Source organism: Cydia pomonella, chromosome 9 (assembly GCF_033807575.1).
Source record: "Cydia pomonella isolate Wapato2018A chromosome 9, ilCydPomo1, whole genome shotgun sequence".
NCBI lineage: Eukaryota > Metazoa > Arthropoda > Insecta > Lepidoptera > Tortricidae > Cydia > Cydia pomonella.
Window position 1 is genome coordinate 12,203,982 of NC_084711.1, and position 22,941 is coordinate 12,226,922.

Consider the following 22,941-nt stretch of genomic DNA (forward strand, 5'->3'; position numbering starts at 1 on the left):
TATCTCGTAGAATAACAATAACCTTGGTTATTGCATACATAATAACTTATACGAGTATTTCTCGTAACTTTTCACAGGAAACGAACCAACTTCGCTAAACTCTCGTATATTTCCCAAAAAAGGTACTTTTGAAAAGGAAATCCACGTGTTACTTTAAATAATATTGAAATCAGTAAACAAAACAACACAGCCGCTGTGGACAACAACCGCGGTGTTAAACAGTGAAATCGTGCTAAGTGAACTATGTTTAAGACGGACCCGCATCAGCTGCCTGTCTAAACCGAAATAATAATATAACGTGTACAGACATTGTTATAGCAGGTATCCGAACCTCTCAGCAATAGCCCAATCTTTTAAACAGCCTAATAACTTCAACACCATAACCGGCACTCTTTTCCACTGTATTTACAAGAGCCTCTACTCCAGCTAGGACCGATTTACGGGTATCTATTTATAGCCGTGGATGGGTTCTAGCTGGTGTATTACATATCATCCAACTTGTCTTAAAGGGCCTCTGCCCTGTTAGCTTCGGCTCCACGCACGCCTTCCTAAAGTCTGTCTGTCTGTACGTACCTATGTATGTTCGCAATAAACTCAAAAACTACAGAACGGATTTTCATGCGGTTTTCATCTACCAATGAGTTATTCCTGAGGAAGGTTTAGGCAAAGAATAAGTAATATTATTATCACACAGAACGGCCACGCACCGCCCCGCGACAGCAGATTGACGAGCTTTTGGCGAAAGCTCAGTTTGGTTAGCATCGCGATGACGGAACGTTCAAAATGCCGGTGTATTTGCTATGACATGTAGTATTAGTTTCTAGAAATAAACAATGAAATTTTCGAATATCCAGAAGACGAAAGAAGATGAGTAAATAAGGTTACAGTTTTGCATATAATAATATTATAATAGGCTGATTTATAACTATTCCGTAATAAATACTATACTTGTGCATCACATTCAGGAATAAAATACATAAGGTATAGTATTTTTAATAGGGTATCGAGAGAAGCTGCAAGTTTACGTATGTGAATTGCGAAATAATTATGTTTTACATTAATTTCTAAAAATTTTGGTGAAGGTAATAGATTAACTAATAACCTTAGGGATTCTGATTATTTTTATTAAAACGAGTATTTCTCGGAAAGACAAATGCCTTACTACGTAATAACACAGTGTAAAATGTGTGATTATAATTATACATCTACCTATTTATGTATATTAAGCTATTCGTTGAATTTGTGACTGTTAGCATAGCATATGTGACTGATAGAAATTGCCTCTTGATATCTATCTGTCACAAAAAGGACTTGTTGCTATGGAGGTTCGCGTTAGTTTTTCACTTTAAGAATGAACAATGTGTACTATGAAATAAATAAAAACAATAACTTACATTTAATAATGGCGCCTTGAGAGTCCAAGTACCTATGTTCAGGAATATACATAAACCGACGAATTGACACTTGGAGCGGAAGAAAACCTTAACATTTCGTTTGTTTACATAATTAAATCGGGTTATCTGATCGTCGTCAAGCAAGCTCGGCAAGCTTCGGCTTCGCCTTCCCTGCGCGCCGCACGAGAGTCAGCCCTAAGCAACTTACTCACATAATGACGCGTGTACAGACGTGCCGTTCACACATAGAAACGCAAATTATTTTTCATGTACGGCGTGTCCGCCCTGTGGTTTTAGGGTTTATTTTTTTACCCGTGCGAAGCAGGGGCGAGTCGCTAGTTCATGATTAGGGATTGCAATCCGGTCCGACGGATCCGGTAATCCGGCCGGATCCGGTACTTTTCAGGAGCTGCCGGATCCGGAAAAAAAATCACCGGATCCGGTAAAATAAAAAAAACGCCTAAATACAGCACGCGCTGTGCATTTTAGATGAAGAAAAAGCGACGGATGAGAGGTATGAAGTTGAATAGAACAAAAAATGAATGAAGAAGTTTAAATTTAGTGAGATAAAAATATATTTATTATGACGATAACTGGGAACAGGAAAGAATTTCTTCTTCTTTCATGTTGGTGGCATGATATATTATGACGATTACATAAATACTGTAATAGAAGGAAAAAATAAAGGATGGAGATGCCATGGAAGGCATTTGTAATTTATGCTAGAGAGAAGGTTAATGTTATGTCATAATGTTGTTATTAAAACTAAACAAATGAACAGGATTAAATCGCTGGTACTCAACCGACTTGAGTTGAGCTCATCAATATGTGTGAATAAATACATATATGATAATATTGATAATCTTTAGTTTATATATATATTTATATTTATATATATATATATATATATATATATATATATATATACATAGATTCTTTTCTTTTCAAATTTAAGAGAGAATCTTTTGTCTTCACAATTTCATCCAATTTTATGCAATTTCCTTCATCTTCCTACGTACGTGCTACTCTACGTCTAGCCAATTATTTATTTGATCCATGTAACTTTTCCTAGGGAGTCCCTTTCCGCATTAGTTTTAATCCTACACTCTATTATTTTTGCACGAGATCGCCGTGTCGTGTTTCGTTCCCTATAATTTGCCCTTCTATCCCTAAAAATCATTTTTTTTTAAATCATACATTCTACTACTTTCTCGCACAAAAAAATGAGAGCAAGATAATATTGGAGCGCATTTAATATCATTTTGGTTAAAAGTAAAATATATTCTTTTGTTACTAGAATGGATGTCAACGTTACAAAGAATTCAATCAAAGAACAGTTACAAAAACTTGTCCTTTCAAGGAGTTCCATTCCCCACCCCAAATCCCATCATCAGGCTTTGGAAACTAATCAAATTCATAATTTATAATCGAAAATTTGAGTACTTGTGAATGGTTAAATTTAATAAAAAATAGATTTCATATTTTGTTTTTAAAGTGATATTTACATTGTAACACTTTTTACTACTAAGTTCTATTTTATTGTTAAGAAGTTATTTATTAACTTCAAATTATAGATTTAGGAATACGTATTACGCAAAAAACTAGAAAAATATGTCATTTAACTAACTTTAATATCCCTATACCAATCCGGATCCGGTCCGGCCGGATCCGGCCGGATCATGGCCAAAATCCGGCCGGATCCAGCCGGATTGAAAATCAATCCGGTTTGCAATCCCTATTCATGATAAACAGGGGCTACCTTTGAAATAAACAAAAGAGAACAGTTCCAGAAAATATGATTTGCCCAAAAAACGACTTTGGGGCTAAACTTTTTTAATGTAGCTACCTATTTTCTGCCACCACAAGCGGGCCGTATGCTTGTTTGCCACCGACGTAGTATATAAAATAAAATAAAGGTAAAATCCGTCGTACGCGTCAGCGTTGCTTACACTATTTTTCGTTAACCCGCTCACTTGCTTGGTGCAACCGCACAAGCTAGCTGACGCCTTTAACATTTTTTTCTGTAATCCATACGATAATGTAGGCAAATAGTTCAGTACTCTCAGTTTAGCAGTTGGTAAAAAAATCCGAATATCAGAGATGTGCAAAATTTATTCGAAAGACGAATAAGCAAAAATAAAAAAAACTACTCACGAATGACGAATAAAATTTTAAAACGAGAGCATGGGTTCATCTTACTTATAGTCTCATGTCAATATTCCGCTAGAGATCTACTCGTACTCACCATTCACCTGTAAAGTCTAATCATCTTCGCTACTACTATCACCATTATTTTGTCAGGGCTACATTCATAGTTTTTAAAATATTCAAGTTACGAAAGCTAAAGTTACGTAAGCATAACCATGGTTTGTAAAGAGCATCAATTTTAAGAAACCCATTAATTTTCGCTGAAGATACAAGATACATTTGTTTGATCTGTACTGAAAGCGACACCGTAGAAAGAGTTTTCAAAAATTACAAAAAAACCTAAGTCGATATATATCGGTAAAGGATATTAATCAATATTACTCTAGGAAAGAATTCCAGTAAGGAACTATAAATAATCACATTTATCCCTTAATTAGACACGCAAGTCCGCGTGCGTTTGTACATGTGACTATTTTTCCTCAAGGTCGCACCCCGAGTCCCGTCTTCGCGTACGTTTGTGTGCTTAGTTCCTAAAATAGAAGGTAATAAGCTTAAAAACGAGTTACCAACTTGTGAGAAGGTAATGCAAAAACACAGACTACCTCCTATAGACTCTACATTATGCAAGGTCGAATCGAAATTAAAAACACACACAGAGAAGCTTTTATGGTTGTAGATCTTTATCTACACTACAAACTTCACCAGTCATACACACACTGTATAAACAGCCGATGTTAATCTTTGAAAATCATGTTTTGCTGATAATTTTAATTTACATAGGCACTATATATTATGTCCACGCTACTGAATTGAGCGATCGCACTCTTCTATTAAATAGCGCGATTTTCTCGGGAGCTTGCGTAAACTGCACAGGAGCCCCTTGTTTGTCAAGTATTATAAATCTCGAGTTTCCGATTTAGGCCATAGGCCATATATGTAACAGATTCTCCAATGCCCACTGAAGCATAGAAGCATTTTAGAGGGCAGCGCCTACTTACTAGCGTGAAGTATCATGTCAAGTATAAGTTTTTGATTTTGGCCACAAGGTTGGCAGATCCTCCAGTGCTTGCTATTTGTTGGGTATGATATGAACGCACGGAAGTATACTTGAAATTTAGAGTCCTATTTGCTCCGTCTAGCGAGTAAAGTAAGCGATCCGTGTACAAAAACGCGCTGGGGGATAGTTAACTCTGGACGCCCTTCTATATTTATAATCCCAGCGTAACAGAACTGGGTGAGTTTAAGGCCGCTTTATTACGATAATAATAATGTATTCCTTACATAAAACAAAAGCATGAATATATTTTATGACACGCGATGACAGAGGAAAATATATTTAACGTCCAAGACGTCTGCAAATAAAATACGCGATTTGAATATACAATACGTGTTTTCCCTAGTTAAAGCTACTTTTCCGTAACGCCTTTATGAAAGTGCGTTTTCACTAATTAAAATTAGTTTTCCGAAACGCCTTGGTGAAAACTAGTCTTGATGTTTGAAAATGCAGAGAAACCGACTTTTTCCGAAAAAGTGAGTGAAAATCATTTCAGAACAGTCAAACTATTTTATAACTAAAAATATGTGATCTGCCTATCCCTCCAGGAAACAGGAGTCAGGAGCCAGGAAATAGGATCACTATCGGTTTATGTTTGTACAGAGCTTGGATATAATCCCCTCGTAAGCCCTTACGATTATCAAGGAAATCATTAGGATTGGATGGTATGTCGTGCCAGTTTGTCGTTTTATTCAAAGTTTTGACTCAATTGATGGCAAAGGCCCTTTATAAAAAAAAGCTGCCAAGTGCGAGTCGGACTCGCCCATGAAGGGTTCCGTACCATTTATGACGTATTAAAAAAAACTACTTACTAGATCTCGTTCAAACCAGTTTTCGGTGGAAGTTTGCATGGTAATGTATATCATATATTTTTTTTTAGATTTTTCATTCTGTTATTTTAGAAGTTACAGGGGGGGGGGGGGGGGGAGTTGACACACATTTTACCACTTTGGAAGTGTCTCTCGCGCAAACTATTCAGTTTAGAAAAAAATTATATTAGAAACCTAAATATCATTTTTGAAGACCTATCCCCCCACACATATGGGTTTGACGAAAAAAAAAATTGTTTTATATTTTATGACGTATTAAAAAAAACTACTTACTCCTCATCGATTTCGATGACGGCGACCTCAGCCATTACGGATTACGCCGATTATGGGCCCTAATGTGGCTGGCCAGGCCGAACTTGGTCTTAAAGACTCTTTTGCAGGTGTTACAACATAGTTGACCAGACGCGTTGTATGTATACGTGTAAGAGGGCATACGTGTCAGTTCTAAGTATGGGGAACCCCCAAAATTTTTTTTTTTTCTATTTTTGTGTAAAAATCTTAATGCGGATCATAGAATCCATCTACTTACCAAATTTGAACAGTATAGTTCTTATAGTTTCGGAAAAAAGTGGCTGTGACATAAACGGACAGACAGACGGACATGACGAATCTATAAGGGTTTCGTTTTTTGCCATTTGGCTACGGAACCCTAAAAATGCAAATACATACAAAGTAAACTCTTACAATTTAACAACTAAGTACTTAGTCATCTCAACTACCATACTAATGATTTGATTTTATGCGTCCGTACATAATACGTACACGTGCATTACAGTCATTAAAAACTTTACTATTTGTTAGTGGCGAATAAAGAGAGAACATTGAAAAAATACCTACATGTTACAAATTTAAAAATCCTTCCTGCAGACTGTGTTGTCTGACAGATATTTTACCGGAGTGGCCGTTACACTTTAAAATACAATAACCAAGGAACCAGAGTATTTTGAACGGATTTCCATGAAACCTTTTGCATTGTATTATTAAAAGATACCTACAATAAAAAGTTCTCCAACTTGTTTTTTTTCGATGTCACAATAGTTATTTGTTTTACAAGGGGGCAAAGCTGTTGTTTAATCGCTCGTACTAATATTGATACCCGAGCAAGCGGAAGATTCCAAAATTGAAGTTTCGAGAAGTGGAATCTTGAGCGTTGCGGGGGTTTCAAGACACGAGGATTAAACCAACTCTGCCTCCGAGTGAAACACAAAATTTTTCACCGCACTCGCGCGAGGAAAATACCAAATAAATCTAATCAAATAAAATACATATGAACGTAATAAAAAGAAATACTATCCAAAACTAGCCCTACCAGCTAACAGTGTTGGGCAAAAAGTAGTTGGATTACAGATTAACGATTATTATTACAAAATGTAGTTTTAACTACAAATTAGAATTACTAGGAAAAAGTAGCTGTATCTTTTATTAACGATTACTAACTACATTTTGTAGATAGTAATCAAATTAATAACTACATTTTGTAATTGTAATCTGTAATAAATTGCTTTATGCGATTACAAATTACTTTTACTCAAAAAAATTTTTTCGAGCATCTTAGTATCTCAAATCAGGTTAAAAAATGAACGAATTTTAAGTTAATCTTAACATACCAAGTTCGACTTTTCATTTAAAAAAAGGAATGTTAGTTTTACAAGATTTTTTACAAAGGGACGACTTATTAAAAAATATGAACATTTTAGGGCAAAAACGAGTTCTTGTCAGGTGGTCAGTTCCATGAAGCGACACCCAAGAATTTTTGTTAGATTTATTTGGCATGAGGTTAAGTAAATGTATGAAAAAATCATAGAAAACAAATATTATCCTCCTAAGAACCACGGGCCTACCCATAGGACTAATTAATTCAATGCAATTTAAACTTTTTATAATTCCGTGCAGTGTTGCATTTCTTTTGTTTCATTTTATTTTAAAACCCATTTTCTGTTTGACCCAATGGTTGACTGGTAGAGAATGCCTGAAGGCATTAAGTCCGCCATTTGTACAATTTTATATCGTGCAATAAAGCTTAAATAAATAAATAAAACAAAAGAAACTCAACCTTATTGCCTACAGTATTGATTTCAAATTCAAATAGCAATTTTTTGTATGTTGGGCCGCAGGTGATTATTAATTTTGTTTACTTAAGAGAGAGTACTAAAGTACTAAATTTGCTCATCTTTGCCTATCAAGAAGTAATTGAGTAAATTTGATTATAAATTAATGTAATTTCGATTACAAACTACAAAGTAATCTTAATACATGTAACCAACTACAAATAATTCAACTATAATTTGCAGTTAAATTTACACAATTAATTGATCACGCCCAACACTGCCAGCTAACATAAAGAACCAACTCAAAATTTGCTTACTTTGCCCCACATGTGGATAAAATGCAACTTTCTCATGAGTTTTTGAACAATCAAGAGGGCCTTTACCAGTTGGGGTGGTGAAAAAACATAATTTACTTATTTAAATGAAAAAAAAAAGCGAAATGGGACTAGAGCGTTGAATTTTGGCATATCGGTGTGTGACAGATAGGGGTCTCAAAAATAATTATCAATATTTTTTTAGAAAAAATCAAAGTTATGGACAACGTGTAATTTGGGATGCGTAAGTACGGGAAATTTCCAAAACGCAAGCCACAAGGCTCGCTTTCGGAGACCAATGATCGATAGAACCCGGGTGCATGGTTGCGAGAGATTTTGCATAACATATGCCTTTATGAGTTTCACTACTCGTTTCGCCTATTCATTTCTTTTTATATCAACAATGAAACTGAGCGTTAATTAAAAATATGTGACAATCCATATCAAAAGGGACCTTGGCGATCGGTGCTTAAGTCGCGTAGTACCGCAATATAGCATTGGAGCGCCGCTAATAATGGCGTAAGCGCCGACTGCCATAAGGTCCCTTTTTTATTTGGATTGTCACATATACTCTTTACTGCACACCTTAAAAGGTAACCAAAAGGCGCTCTTAAGCCGACTTCAGATAGGAATTAACAGTTTCTATTATTTACTCGTCTGTAGCTGCAAGAATTAATGTATATTACAATGTAAATAATTAAGTACTACTTATGTTATGAGTCAATTATTTGAGCGATAGAATGGTTGGAAGTGTTCGAAGAAGTATAAATATACCCGACATTGTTTTATATGTGCCTATCTATATGCAACCGGATGAGTTCACTTTATAGTTGGAAACGTAACATTTTCATTGTTGCGACATTGAATATATATTATGTATTAACATGCTAAAGGCAAATAATGAAACCCGTGAAATGTTTTGACTAGAAAGAAAAATAATGGTAACTTCAATAAATAAACAACTTTTAGAACTGAAAGCGAATGGAGAACAGCAGAATGCATAACAGAACATAACAAAACCACTTGGGCGGTAGTTTTGATAACTTTAAATCGCCGGGAACAGACGGAATCTACCCAGCCCTACTAAAATGGGGTGGACATACATTAATAAAACATCTATCCAATATATTGTGCAGCTGTATAGCCTTTAGATATATACCACATAAATGGAGGGAAGTAAAAGACCCCAAGTCTTTCACACCAATCAGCCTTACATTCTTCATGCTAAAAACACTAGAAAGACTATCTGACAGAGAACTGAAGAACACGGCCCTAAAAAACATAGAAATCCATCCTAACCAACATGCCTACACACACCGGGTTCCCGGTAAACCGGGGTTCTCTTCACACAAAACGAAAACTGGGCACATACGAAATGCCAACCCTTTTTGGCACAAGACTGACACTTTCAATGGATGTAAAATACCTAGGCATAATCCTGGATGATAAACTGAACTGGAACCACCTGGACAGTAAACTAAACAAAGCAAAAGTAGCCTTTTGGCAATGCCGGAGGATGTTTAGATGGGGACTTGCTCCTCACATTATACTGTGGCTATACAAAATGGTAATAATGCCAATGATCAGCTACGGCACCGTCGTATGGTGGCCCCGCACCCAGCTAACCACGGTAATAGACTAACTAAACAAAACACAAAGACTGGCATGTGTGGCTGCGACGGGCTGTATGAGACTACTCCGACAGCGGCGCTAAAAATAATGCTAGGACTCCTACCATTACACATAGAACATTACAGAAAGAAACGGCTGCCACGGCTCTTCGATTGAAATATCTAAACCTATGGACATCCTTCAGCTAATCGCACAAGAAGATCTATAAAATAAGATCTCAAAACTACCCATGCTGGAAGCGCCCATCGACAAAACACTAAAAACAATGATCTTCTGGAAAGATTACGCCATATCATTAACAGAAGATCCGAAAGAGAAAGGACTAGACCAAACAAACTTAAGAATATTTACAGATGGCTCAAAAACAAATGAAGGGACAGGATGTGGTGTCTTCTCGGAGGACCTGAACATACACATCTCAAAACCCCTGGGAGAACACAACACGGTATTCCAAGCTGAATGTGCAGGAATAATAAAAGCTTGCAATGCTTAATAAGACAAGTAAAACATGAAAATTAACTAATACTGTCAGACAGTAAATCAGTACTACAAGCGCTATCAATTCAATTCAATTCAATATTTTTAATTCGAATAATACAATCCATATTAGTGTTAGTACATAGCACAGCAAAACTTATAAATCTATGTTAGTGACACCTATAACAACAAACAAAAATAAAAATAAATATTAATAAAAATATATGCAGCGACAAACTTAATTCAGAGCTCATACTCGAATGTCATCGAAGCCTCACGGAAGTGAGCAAAGAAGGCAACAAAGTAACAATTCAATGGATAAAGGAGCATAGTGGATCAAGAGGAAACGATGCAGCGGACGAACTGGCCAGGAAAGGTTGAGAAACATATGGACCCGAGCCCAACATCCCCTACCAATATCCTATATACACAACCAGCTAGACTTACATCACAGACAACTGCACAATAAATACTGGAATGACATGGACACATGTAGGCAGACCAAGGATATTTTACTAGAATTTAACCACAAGCTCATCTTATATATTATTGAAAACACCTAGACACCAACTACGTAAAATAGTAGGATTAATTACACGACATAACACACTAAGCAAACACCTACACAATATGGGTAAAACAGACAGCCCCATGTGCAGAGCGTGTATGGAAGAAAAGGAAGCAACAAAACACATTGTCCTAGACTGCAAATATGTTGAAGTATACAGGAACAAATACCTAGGGACTCCGTGTACACTAAGAGAGGCAGTTAGCAAGCTGAAAACTTTGCTAGGCTTCGTGGAGGAGCTGGGGTGGTTAGAGTAGCGCTACCTCGTTTCACGCAAAATAGGCACAATGGTTGTTGATTTGCGGAAAATGCCCAGAAGCACTAACTAACTAACTTTGAGTACGGCCAAGCCACATATTTTGACTAAGGTGTAGAGTTTGTGAACTTAGGGCTTGTAGAGTTAGAAGCTTGAGTTAGAGGCCAGAAATTTTGGATACGTGGGTGGTAATTCCCGACAGCCGCAGGCTGGAGGGAATTAAATATCCGAGTTTGCAATATTCTTACCCCCGGAGTTACACACAATGTTTTTCATCGCACTTGCGAAGAAAAAAACTAAATTTTAAACGAAATAATTCAGAAATACGGTGACAATTATTCGTCCGCCATTTTGTAATTTCTTGACAGGTTAACATCGAGGGCACAGACCTTTTCGGCATTCAGCCACGATTGAAAATTATGTAAAAATATTTTAAACGGCTGTTTATCAAATTAATCAAATTATTTAATTTTAAACATAAACAAAAATATTAAATTATAAACGTCAGTATTTTAAAAGTAACTCATTTTATGCTACTTGGTTTGTGTGAATAAGTGACATAATAAAATTAAAAAAAAGCTATAACTGTCTAAGGAGTTATATCTTTTTTTTTTCACAATCCATAACTCCCCCGGGAACAAAATAGGCCTTTGTCCTTAAGTACACCTGCATGAAATAAGAACTTTTTCGAGTAAGTGTGATGAAAGTACTTTTAGCGTTGACGGTGGCTTCGAGGACGAACGTGAGGGCTGTAAGCTGGAGGAGGCGCGCGGAACTGGTGCAGCGTCTCCATCCTACGACAGTGTATGACGAGTGTGTATAAATACCTTGGGTGTTAACGGTGGCTTCGACGGCGAACATGTTGAGCGCCGTGAGCTGGAGGAGGCGCGCGGCCGGCGTGGGCAGCGGCTGCCGGTGTAGCAGCGCGCGGAACTGGCGCAGCATCTGACCCGCGCTCTCGTGGAACGTCTCCATTCTATTAGAACAGTATGTGTTATGAGTGGAAATGCCGAGCGTGAGGCTTGGTTTTCTATTGATATTCAACGAGTAATGTTCAATTTTAGGGCCTATGCACCGCGTTTTTTTTAACTTCCCGTCGACTCGCGGTTGTATCGATACACACGCGATCCGCACGCAGGTCAGACGCAGCTTGTAAACCTTTGCACATCGACGCAGACGCGCCTACAACGCACGTTTGCAGCGATACAGACGCGATGCTAACGCGCGTTTGTATGCGGCATAAGCCAGTAAACTATGTGGATTCGATAAAGCTTACCCAATTTTAGTGATGAGCTTGCCGTGTACGTGTAAATAGCTCGTAATGAAGTTTTTGTTTAACTGCAACAAATTTCACACATATGTACTTAATATTGTTCACTTACATATTTTATACATGATTTCAAAATACAGTATGTATACTAAGTAAAAGCATTTACTCAATCCCATGTACCTCGACAGGAGTCATGGCCGCGAGGCGCTGCAGCAGCGCGTCGTGGCGCGGGGCGGCGGCGCGCGCGCCGGGCGGCCGCACCCACGCCTCCCGCCGCGGCCCGCGCGCGGCGCCGGCGCCGGCCTCCGGCGGCTGCGCGCCCTCCGCTGCGGCCCGCCGCTTCCTCTCTGCCGCTTCGTACTGAAACATAATCTTACATTATATTGTGTCTCGGCTGTCACACAGGAGAATCATTTCCGGACTTACAGTCTGTCAAGCAAAGTATGTCAGTAGCAATGTACGGCAAAGCGAAGTAGGGCAACACTCAAAAAGCACTATTGCGTAGGTGTTGCGCTAAGAAAAGCAGCAATGGACATCGAACCAAAAACATGTAACTATCGTAACCTCAAATTTTACAAATAATTTATAATATAAATTAATATATTGATATTTAATGGTGACAGCAGAAATTTCTCTTGAAATAGCAACGATTCAGAATGTAAACAAACATGATGGCTGTCATTCACTTTCCACATACCACAGATAAAACACAGATGACACGCGATTTTGGAATTATTCGAAAACAGTGTTGCTAACCCGCGATTTTTCATGCTACTGACAAGATTTGCTTGACCGAGTATATCTACGAAATAGGGGTAAATCACATTTATCAGCGAGCATGCGTAGTACGCGACTCCATAGTAACGAGCGTATTCTTTCTCATATTACATAAAATGCGGCTTAAGGGCTTAGACCTAATAGAGGGATTCGCACGATGTCCTAGAAGAAATTATTGATTAATGAGTATAGTTTTTTAGGATTGTTAGTAAAGCCAGAGATTGTAACCTATACCTAACCTAGAACCTACCTATCCGTATAGGAACTACGTACTAACACGTAAGCGAAAAATATAGGGAAGCTTTATTCGGGTAATTTCGTGTCGGATAATTCCGAAAATCAGATGAAAATCACCCAAAATTCTATCACAATACAAGTGACGAGTCTCTTTTTAAAATTATCCTACGGTTTTCGACATTCGCAATTACCCGAATACGCCTTATTTGATCTTTTCTCGCCTTTTACTTATTACATGGAGAAAAATTTTATCAATGTAAAATATATATAGTTAAACTATATACTTACTTTTTTCCTATTTTCATCAAATAAAGACAACAAGCTTTCTCTTGCAGATGCAAACGGGTTCGATGACATTAAACTTCTCATATAATAGTAAACTGCATCTAATTTTCTCCTCTGAAATACAATGTTTCCGATATAAATTAATTAACCCACATACGTCATAGTCATGGTTTTTTAAATAAATAAGCAGTACTTACAGCATAAACCGCTAATATAGCTAACTGATTATATGGTCGCCCATTCTTTGGATTGATCTGTTGAGCTTTCGTATACCAAAATTTACTCTTAGCAAAATTATTAGTCTCATTGATTTGCTCCTTGTATCTGGTCAAATCGCCCAAAAATATATACAGTTTTTGTACAGAGATTAAAGCTAGCCCGATGAAGCCGAGGCCTTTCGGTGGCAAGACGTGGTTGTCATTGATGAAGTCGTCCGTATTAAACTTGTAAGTCGTTTCCAACAATTGAACGAGATTCTCGAAATAATCATTTCCTTCTTCGATAATTATATTTAATAGCTTGACCGCTTTTACTTTGTCTTCTGGCGAAACCTGTGTTAAGTTTCTTCTTAACTTTTCTATGAAATTGTAATACAAAATTTTCCAAAAGTTGTGCTCCACGTTTTCAGCTTGGCAGTATTTGAGATCAGACATTAGAAGTTTCTTGAGGGCGTCTTGTAAAAATATCCTGGAATAATAAAAAAGTTTAGGTCATCTTCATACAATCACGGCAACCAAATGCAGACGGAAAAAAGGCCCATAAGAAGTTCCCATGACAAACTAAAATCAAGCACTGAACGCTCGCAACTGTTCCGAGTCGCGTATTCTTCGGCCACCGACGCTGATATTTAAGCTGAAAGGTCAAATTACTTCGACTAAAGTAATACATAATAAGATGGATGTGTATTAAGTAATATATTACAACTATTGTGGGGCCAAATTCAACGTGCTTGCAAAGTCGTAAATCATAAAAGCCGGCAGTCGCAGTCACAGTCGTGGCATCTTTCTCAGTTAGTTTTGATAGGAGTAGAAGAACAGCGGGCAGTACCTAGTCCCGGCGACGTCGTGCCAGTGGTCGAGCGCCACGGGCCCGAGCAGCGCGTGCGCGTGCAGCACGGCGTCGGCGCGGTCCACCTGCTGCAGCAGCTCGCGGTGCCGCGCGCCGCGCGCGTCGCCCGGGCTCGGCCTGCCTCCGCACTCTGACACCCCTTCGGAGAACAATTTGCATCAAAATACAATCCGGTACATTGAAATTAATTGATAATAAGCTTCAGGCATGAATATTTTGGACATTTTCAATCGATTCTACTTCTCGTGAGATTCAAATGTTTCTAATAAACCTGCCGACTATTATAACCGAGGAACTACCAAATTGTGAAATTAAAAGTGACGCGCGCACCGCGGGTATAAACGGCCCATTCAAAAAGCGCGCGGCCTGTGGCTTCACATCACCCACGGTTGGGCCAAAATGTATGTAAAAAAATCATGAAACATAAATTTTACGTTATTTAAAAGCCTTAATAAATGGGTTTATGTGCAGGTCGATTCACAAGAGATGGCACGAATGGAATGAATAAGTGAATGAAAATACCTGTAAAAATCGAGTAAAAATGCGTAAAAAAGCTAAAATGTTTAGGATACTTTTTTTGCTTTTTAAATCGATATGCCTCATGATTCTGAGTAGAAATAACCCAAAAGTTAACGGTTTTTCGAAAAAACAATCAACACACTTTTAAATAACAATGCCTTATAACTTATAACATCTGGAATCTGTTAAAACTGTTTTTATGTGAATATAAAGGGGTTGTAAAAATAAACATTATAAAATATTTTTGATTTCCACACTCATGCATTATTTTAATTCACACACTTACCTCTTTCCATTCTTGAATTCATTTGTGTTGGACTAGTTTGTACTATAATTGGTTTGGATGGATTATGATAATCATACAGGGTTTTCTGATTTTCAACCGAGCCACCACGACTGAAACAAATTATATGTTTATTATTATTTTACAAGCCTTATTGGCCTTAAGTCGAAACATTCCACATCTACTAATTATAGCCATCGATTTATTGACTCTTAACACATACACTGCCAACGACCCGCTAGGCGCGTTCTCAGTTCATATGCGATTTTCGCTACAAAGCGGAAAAAATATGTAAATTACATGCGAACGTAGCACGATACTCACGCTGGCAGTGAATGAGTTAAATGTGGTTAGCTCACTGATGCAGATTCGCACGCCGCTCCGGGGTATGAGCGAGACAGCGCTATGCATGTATGTAGCGATCACTCGCCCGAATACCGGACCAGCGTGCAGATTCGTTCCAATATGAGGACCGCCAAAATAATTCAAGTAAAAACAGAAATAGGACCGGCCTATGGAATGTTCCATTCTCGTTATTTATTTTTCTCAAACATGCAATGAAATATTGATGTCATGTTCCTTATAATAGGCTGCAAAGTATGACGTTTCAGGGGCGCCTAGGACAAGAGGTCGTTAATGGAATTTCATATAAATCTTGCAGGCCTAGGCCGGCAAAGTCCTCTTTTTTATTTCCATTCCACATAAATTTGTGGCACAGGCATCATGCCATTCTGCTACTAAGCGTATTAAAAAAAACAATAAACGATTTGGTATGTACTTAGTGCAGTTTTATTTACATAATAAATCCACATGAACATAACAAATAACACATTATTATCATTTTTTCTTTTAACTATACATATACACATTGAAATATTAATATTTCATCTAAATATTTGGTAGCGGTAAAAATGTCTACTCAAACGTGCCTCTAACCGTATGGAAAAAGAAAGGTTTGGCGGGAAACTTGATAATTTTTATTAGCCGAAGCAGAATTGGCTATACAGAACTTGCTGCCGGTAAAATCAAAGGCGAAATATATGATTACTTATGACAATTTTATAAATTGGAAAACCAAAAAAAAATCACGCAGTTTCTCAGAACACGTGTTTTGGCATATTTTAAAGAACTGGCAGAAACTAAAAAGTATTCAACATTGTTGGCATTGTACTCCATGCTTAAGGCCACAATGCAGGTGAAGCATAATTATAGCATAATATAAACAAGTGTCAATTCTAAAGGTTCGTTCAGAAACGTGCTTTCGTACTTTTTTGAAGTAACATGATAATAGACGTATGAAGTATCTGTTTTCTATTAAAACCGAGTTAAAATATAGCGAAATAGTAATATACACACGTTAGTTTTAGTTTTGTTTACTTTATTTCTTTAAAAATAAAACTTTGATTTTTTTGTTATTTATTTCAATGCATGTTTGAGAAAAGCACTATACATATCTTGGCGGGAAATATGGGGTTGCCCGCCTCAGACGTATCCGTCTGTATGTCTTCGACCGGCGACCCCTTTCGTCCCGGCCTCTGTAGTAATGTACTACTTTCAATATTTTTTTTTTGTGTTTATTGATTCATCGTTCACCACCTACTGTGTACCACTATCATTAATATCGCTATGAATATCGATACAATCGTTTTGTTTACTATCACTAGGCGTAACAATTACTTTAAAAGTAAACACCTTATTTACATATATCGTTTACAATATAAGTAATATAACCCAGACATTAAGGGGTGTCACTAACTTAGGCTATACCGTTTTAGCCAAGCAGGAGCGGACAGATTTTTGTTAAATCGATGTGCTGAGTCAAAGTATACATCTATTAGGTATATGACTACAGCTATTTATATATTTATTTGTGCGACTAACTATTGATTATGTATTAAGAAAATAAAAATAAAACTACCTTAAACTAAACTACATAAAGCTAAAAAAGGAAAAAGATTAAAAACTAAAACTACAACTAAAGTTATAAATAAAAAAATTGGCTCCAGCTCGGTGCCTTGTGGCAAGGTGCCTAGAAGGCTGGCGGCATTGCCGCGCTGGACGGCAATACCAATGCGTTGCGCGAGGTATGAGCCAGCCCTCCTGTCACCCGTCGTCTAAACGAGGCGCTTCGAAAGCTCTCAAAGTTTAGGGCTTACGGACAGTATCGCCTAGCAAGTGTGATAAAAAAATACGTTACAGAAGTTGGTCGAAATTTAAGTATTACGGAACACATCTCATACGTATAATAACACCTTTGACGAGCAAGTGTTATGAAAAAATTTATAAAACATACCATTGGTCTTTAGGCAATTGAGAGGTTTGCGGCAATATTAACAGCCCCGGCTGCGAGGAGGACGTTTCCGATATCGATTTGTCAGACATGACGCTGTTTAGCCTGTTCCGTTGATGCGTGTTTTCCGGTGCTCTGTAACAAAATAAAACATATAATTTACTAGTCAAACCAAGTAAGGCAGGGATTTTGATAGCCCAGACGGTTATTTTAAGCGACAAACTTCTATGAAATTATGACGTTTACTTGATACTTGCACCATCTGGGCTATCAAAATCACTGTGACTTTGTCTTTGTCTGCGTAGATAAGTATTTCTCTATATAACACTTCCACGATAAATTCCTTATAACTCAACGAAGTACTTTTTTATTTTTAAATTTTTAGGACCCTATAACTAAGACTCCGCTGTCCATCCGTCTGTCTGTCTGCCCGTCTGTCACCAGCTGTATCTCATAAACCGTGATCGCTAGACAGTTGAAATTTTCACAGATGATATATTTCTTTTGCCGCTATAACAACAAATACTAAAAAGTACGGAACCCTCGGTGGGCAAGTCGAACTCGCTCTTGTGAGGTTTTTATTCAAGCTTATGAATCTTAACGCGAGCTTACAGATTCATTAGCAATATTATATTTACCTGTAACTGATTTACACAAAGTCACAGTCAGCAAAAGGTCAATAACAATTAGCGATAACGTATAGTAATACTAATACATTGTACTCAAGCACTTGACATACGTACTTTGATCCCCCAATGTTGAAAGGGCGTGCATGCGTCATTAGACCGCGACATTTATTTATAGTGTTTACGTTATGAACAAAGAAATGTGTGTCTACTTAAGTACTAAACTAAATAGTTATGAGTTGCGTTAACCAACCGGCCCTTAGAATTTACACTCTTCACGGAATGTACAACCAGCTGCAAAATTGCATGGCCACTTAATGAATCAACTCCATTCGTAATGTGTCCACGCAGTTGTGAAGCAGCTCGCTGTGCGTTAAAAACAACATAAAAAGTTAAAAGTAAGCATAAAAGAGACGGCAGCCTCACGTGTGCTTCTTGGACTCGAGTATCTCCTCCCGCCAGTTGGTGGTGGTGGGCGCGGGCGTGGCGCCGGGCGGCGTGGGCACGGGCGGCGCGATGTTCTCGGCGTTGCGGCGCCGCCGGGCCGCGCGCTTGCCGGTGCGCCGCCGCCCGCCGCCGCCGCCGCCGCCGCCGCCGGCGCAGCCCTCCCCCCCCTCCGGCGACGCGCGCCGCTCTGCGCTGCCCGTGCGCCCGTGGCTCCACCCGCCGTTTGCCACTTTTTTCTGGAACAGGTCAACCACGGTGTAAAGTGACGATTACCGTGACGTTCTAGGAGAATACATTAGTACATTGTGCTAAGTTGGCCATTACACACGAGGCGATATTGTGCGCGTGAGCCGTAAGCGAGCGCGCATTAAGAAAGCCGATGTGAGTAATGACCATAGCACACGCGTTTCATACGACGTTTTTCAACACACTTGCGAGGAAAAAAGAAACTTTCATTTTAATCAAATTTTAATTGTTAAATCGGTTAGAAAAAGTCTTGCATCAGTCATACTAGCTGTGGCCCCTCGCCCCGCCGCCGGCGGCCGGCGGGCCCCGGCGGCGGGCGGGGCGCCGGCTCCCGCAAGAGTCCACGTTGTATAATCTACTCTATCAATTTAAGAAGGCTCCGTTTCCATACATATTATAAGCAATCAGTTACCTTCTTAACTTAGTCGGATAATATAATGAAAAAGCACGAGTGTTATAATATACTGAAAAAGCACGCATGTTTAATATCTAGGATTATGAGCCAAAAATCGGTAGAATAAAAAGGCCGTTTTGAGCAAGTGTGTTGAAAAATATTTTTATCGAATCAAGTATCACTTTATTTTCAGGCGACCGAGGCCCATACACCTTACAAATTAACATATATACAATAATAATAATCTTAAAAGCTAAAAATAAGTTTGTCGACACAATTTTCTGTTGGGTCACCTGCCCCGGTGTAGGATTCGGCAGATTCATATGGAACCGCCAAAATACTGTCATACCCTTCGACCGGAAGTCTGCTCTTCGCGATTTTTTACAATGTGAATGTTAATATGCAAATCAAGCGCACATGAAATATTTACCGATACCATTAATCGGTCTATTAAATTACATTTGTAAAATTTTTAGATTTCCCTTAAATTCATCAGGAAACACATTAACCCTGGATATAGGGAATAAGGGTGGCAGGAATTATGCAAAATTGAACCCTATCATTTTGAAATAATGTTCAAAATCAGGTGGGAAATATATTCCCTCTGCCTTATAGAGCTTTAGCTCCACCAAAACCAGATTTTTACAAAAATACGAAAAATCTGTAAATATTTATAGGTATATCTAAAATGACGTAAGTAAACAAATTGAACTGAAAAATGTATAATATTCTACCCAAACTGACAACCACATTTTCATTTAGGAAACTACATAGAAATCGACGAATAATAAATTGTATTTGCGCCGATTATTAGTTTGTTGTAGCTTTTTATTTTCGTCAGTTCTCTATAAATTTTATGAATAGATAGTTTCCTGTTTTATACAATATAATGTATGTTCTAAAAGAAACATCCCCTGAGTTTCGAAAACATGGAATTTTCGTAACCTAACGGAAAAATACATACTTCATTTATTTTACCATATTGGGATTTTGTGTTTCATCCGGCCACAATGAGAAGCTCTTCAAACTTACCAAATTTATGAAAAACTAGAAAGGAATCAACAAGTAAAAGTCATAAATTTTATGCAAGAAATTCATTTTTGATTCAAGCTTTTATCGCTGACTGTACTTTTCTTTCCAAAGGCAACTAATACTCATCGAAACAATTTTAAAAACCCCAAACACAATTAGGTTACGTTGTTTTATCACAGAGTTCCCAAGGTCATCTCCTGTCTCCGTCATCAGATCAGCTTGATGGTACCATAATATTGCATTGTCACCCGACTTACATATGTATGCAAAATTTCAGCTCAATCGGAAACCGGGAAGTGGGTCGAATTCAGCTTCCAAGATTGGACACGCACAAACATACATACTAACATTTACCTGATTATTCGACGACCATAAAGAGTTCTTCGCTACGGCGGCAGGTACTCGGAAACCGTCGTGGTCCCTCGGGCTGAGAGCGCGGTGCGCCGACACGTCCCGGCTGTTGCATTGGGATACTATCCTCCTGCGAATTTACGAAACACAATTACTTGACGAATGCTGATCCATTTATTTTTTATGTAGCCTATTTTTCTTCCACCACTCATTTCGGTTTGGTGCATGTCCCGCCAGTCGCTGCAAAAAGCGTCGAGGTCATCCCGCCATCTTTTTTTTTAAAATAATAGTACTATTTAAAACTGCTTTATATTCCCTGTTAAAATATCTGATACTGGACAACTATAGTCTGATAAACAAGTATGTCCGTAACAGTAGTCAGTCTTATCGGATAGAGAAGAGTCGTGGAATGTAAGAAAATCCATACATACATTCTACGTAGGGATTGCAATCCGGTCCGGCGGATCCGGTAATCCGGCCGGATCCGGCACTTTTCAGGAGCTACCGGATCCGGTAAAAATCACCGGATCCGGACCGGATCCGGTATAATAAAAAAACGACTAAATACAGCACGCGCTGTGCGTTTCATATGAGGAAAAGGCAACGGATACGAAGTATGAAGTTGAAATGAACAAAAAGCGAATGAAAAAGTTTAAATTTAGTAAGATAAAAATATATTTATTATGACGATGACTGGGAACAGAAGAGGATTTCTTCTTCTTTCATGTTGGTGGCACGATATGACGATTACATAAATACTGTAATAGAAGGAAAAATGAAAGGATGGAGATGCCATGGAAGGCATTTGTAATTTATGCTAAAGAGAAGGTTAATGTCGTGTCATAATGTTGTGATACGAGATTAACCGACTACTGTTGGGCTCATCAATATGTGTGAATGAAGAATATATGATAATATTGATAATCTTTAGTTTTCTCCGATATATGTATATATATGATAAAATATAGATTCTTTTCTATTAAAATTTAAGAGAGAATCTTTTTTCTTTACAATTTCATCCAATCTTATGCAATTTCCTTCATCTCCTGGTACATGCTTTCTTTATTTGATCTATGTAACTTTTCTTAGGGAGTCCCTTTCCGCGATGGTTTTCAATCATACATTCTATTGTTTTTCGCATGAGATCGTCGTGTCGTGTGTTGTTCCTTATAATTTGACCAATATACTTTTCTACAAATTAAAAAAAAGTACAATTTTTTTAAGTCATACAGTTTACTACTTTTTCGGACAAATAAATTAGAGCAAGATAATACTAGAGCGCATTTAATATCATTATTGGTTAAAAGTAAAATATCTTCGTTAAAAGTAATAAATAATAGTAAGCGTAGGAGTTTAAAATAGAGTTCCGGTTACTCTGGTTATAATATTAGCGGAAAATCGTTGAGCATTAGACTTTTTGTTTGCCGCGATATCTATTGTCGAGTAGTAGTACTGAGAGTTACTCTACTCGATGCTAGATGTCGACTATGAAAATAATAAGCGTTTTGGTACCAAAACTGATGTATGGAGTGAGCACTCTATGTACTTCTTATTTCTCTATGCTAGAATGGATGTCAACGTTAGAGTTTGTGAGGAAAGAGAAGAGTCGTGGAATGTATGGGGCCCAATACATTCCACGACTCTTCTCTTTCCGAACAGACTCTACAAAGAATTCAATCAAAGAACAGTTACGAAAACTTGTCCTTTCAAGGAGCTCCAATTCCCACCCCACACCCCATCATCAGGCTTTGGAAACTAATCAAATTTATAGTTGTAAACGAAAATTTGAGCACTTTAGAATGGTTAAATATAATAAATTACCGATTTCAAATTTTGTTTTTAAAATGATATTGACATTGTGACACTTTTTAATACCAAGTTCTATTTTATTGTTAAGAAGTTATTTATTAACTTTAAATTATAGATTTAGGAATACGTATTACGCAAAAAACTAGAAAAATATGTCATTTAATAAATTTTTATATCCCTATACCAAACCGGATCCGGTCCGGCCGGATCCGGCCGGACTACGGCCAAAATCCGCCCGGATCCGGCCGGATTGAAAATCAATCCGGTTTGCAATCCCTAATTCTACGTCTCTTCTCTTTCCGCACAGACTTTAGAATAAATATATAAACATACTCATCTACTACTCTTTTTGGTATTATAATAGTAGGACGAAATAGACAGTCAGGCTGACGCAACTAGGAACAAAATAAGATTTGTATGGAACTTGTTTCGCAAATCTTTGCCAACGAAGTAAAATAAAACGTCAGTGCTATTTATTATGTCAAGTTTACATCAAGTCAACTGTCAGCCTAATTGTTTTGTTTGTTATGAAGGCTTCAATGTTTTGTTCGGGTATTTCGTGCAATTTCTTTATTATTTAGTGAAA

At 37.7% G+C, this 22,941-nt stretch overlaps 1 protein-coding gene across 1 annotated transcript in view; it reads right to left on the reverse strand.

Annotated features, from left to right (window-relative positions):
- LOC133521397 (uncharacterized) overlaps positions 1–22,941 on the reverse strand; it is a 50,875-nt gene that overhangs the window by 21,524 nt on the left and 6,410 nt on the right. Inside the window, exons 5-14 of the mRNA XM_061856339.1 lie at positions 20,550–20,676; positions 18,503–18,759; positions 17,454–17,585; positions 15,164–15,273; positions 14,338–14,497; positions 13,488–13,977; positions 13,294–13,404; positions 12,172–12,351; positions 11,998–12,059; positions 11,549–11,697 (exon numbers count right to left, since the gene is read on the reverse strand). Of these exons, the coding sequence (XP_061712323.1) occupies positions 11,549–11,697; positions 11,998–12,059; positions 12,172–12,351; positions 13,294–13,404; positions 13,488–13,977; positions 14,338–14,497; positions 15,164–15,273; positions 17,454–17,585; positions 18,503–18,759; positions 20,550–20,676 (1,778 nt within the window). The remainder of the gene's footprint in view (positions 1–11,548; positions 11,698–11,997; positions 12,060–12,171; positions 12,352–13,293; positions 13,405–13,487; positions 13,978–14,337; positions 14,498–15,163; positions 15,274–17,453; positions 17,586–18,502; positions 18,760–20,549; positions 20,677–22,941) is intronic.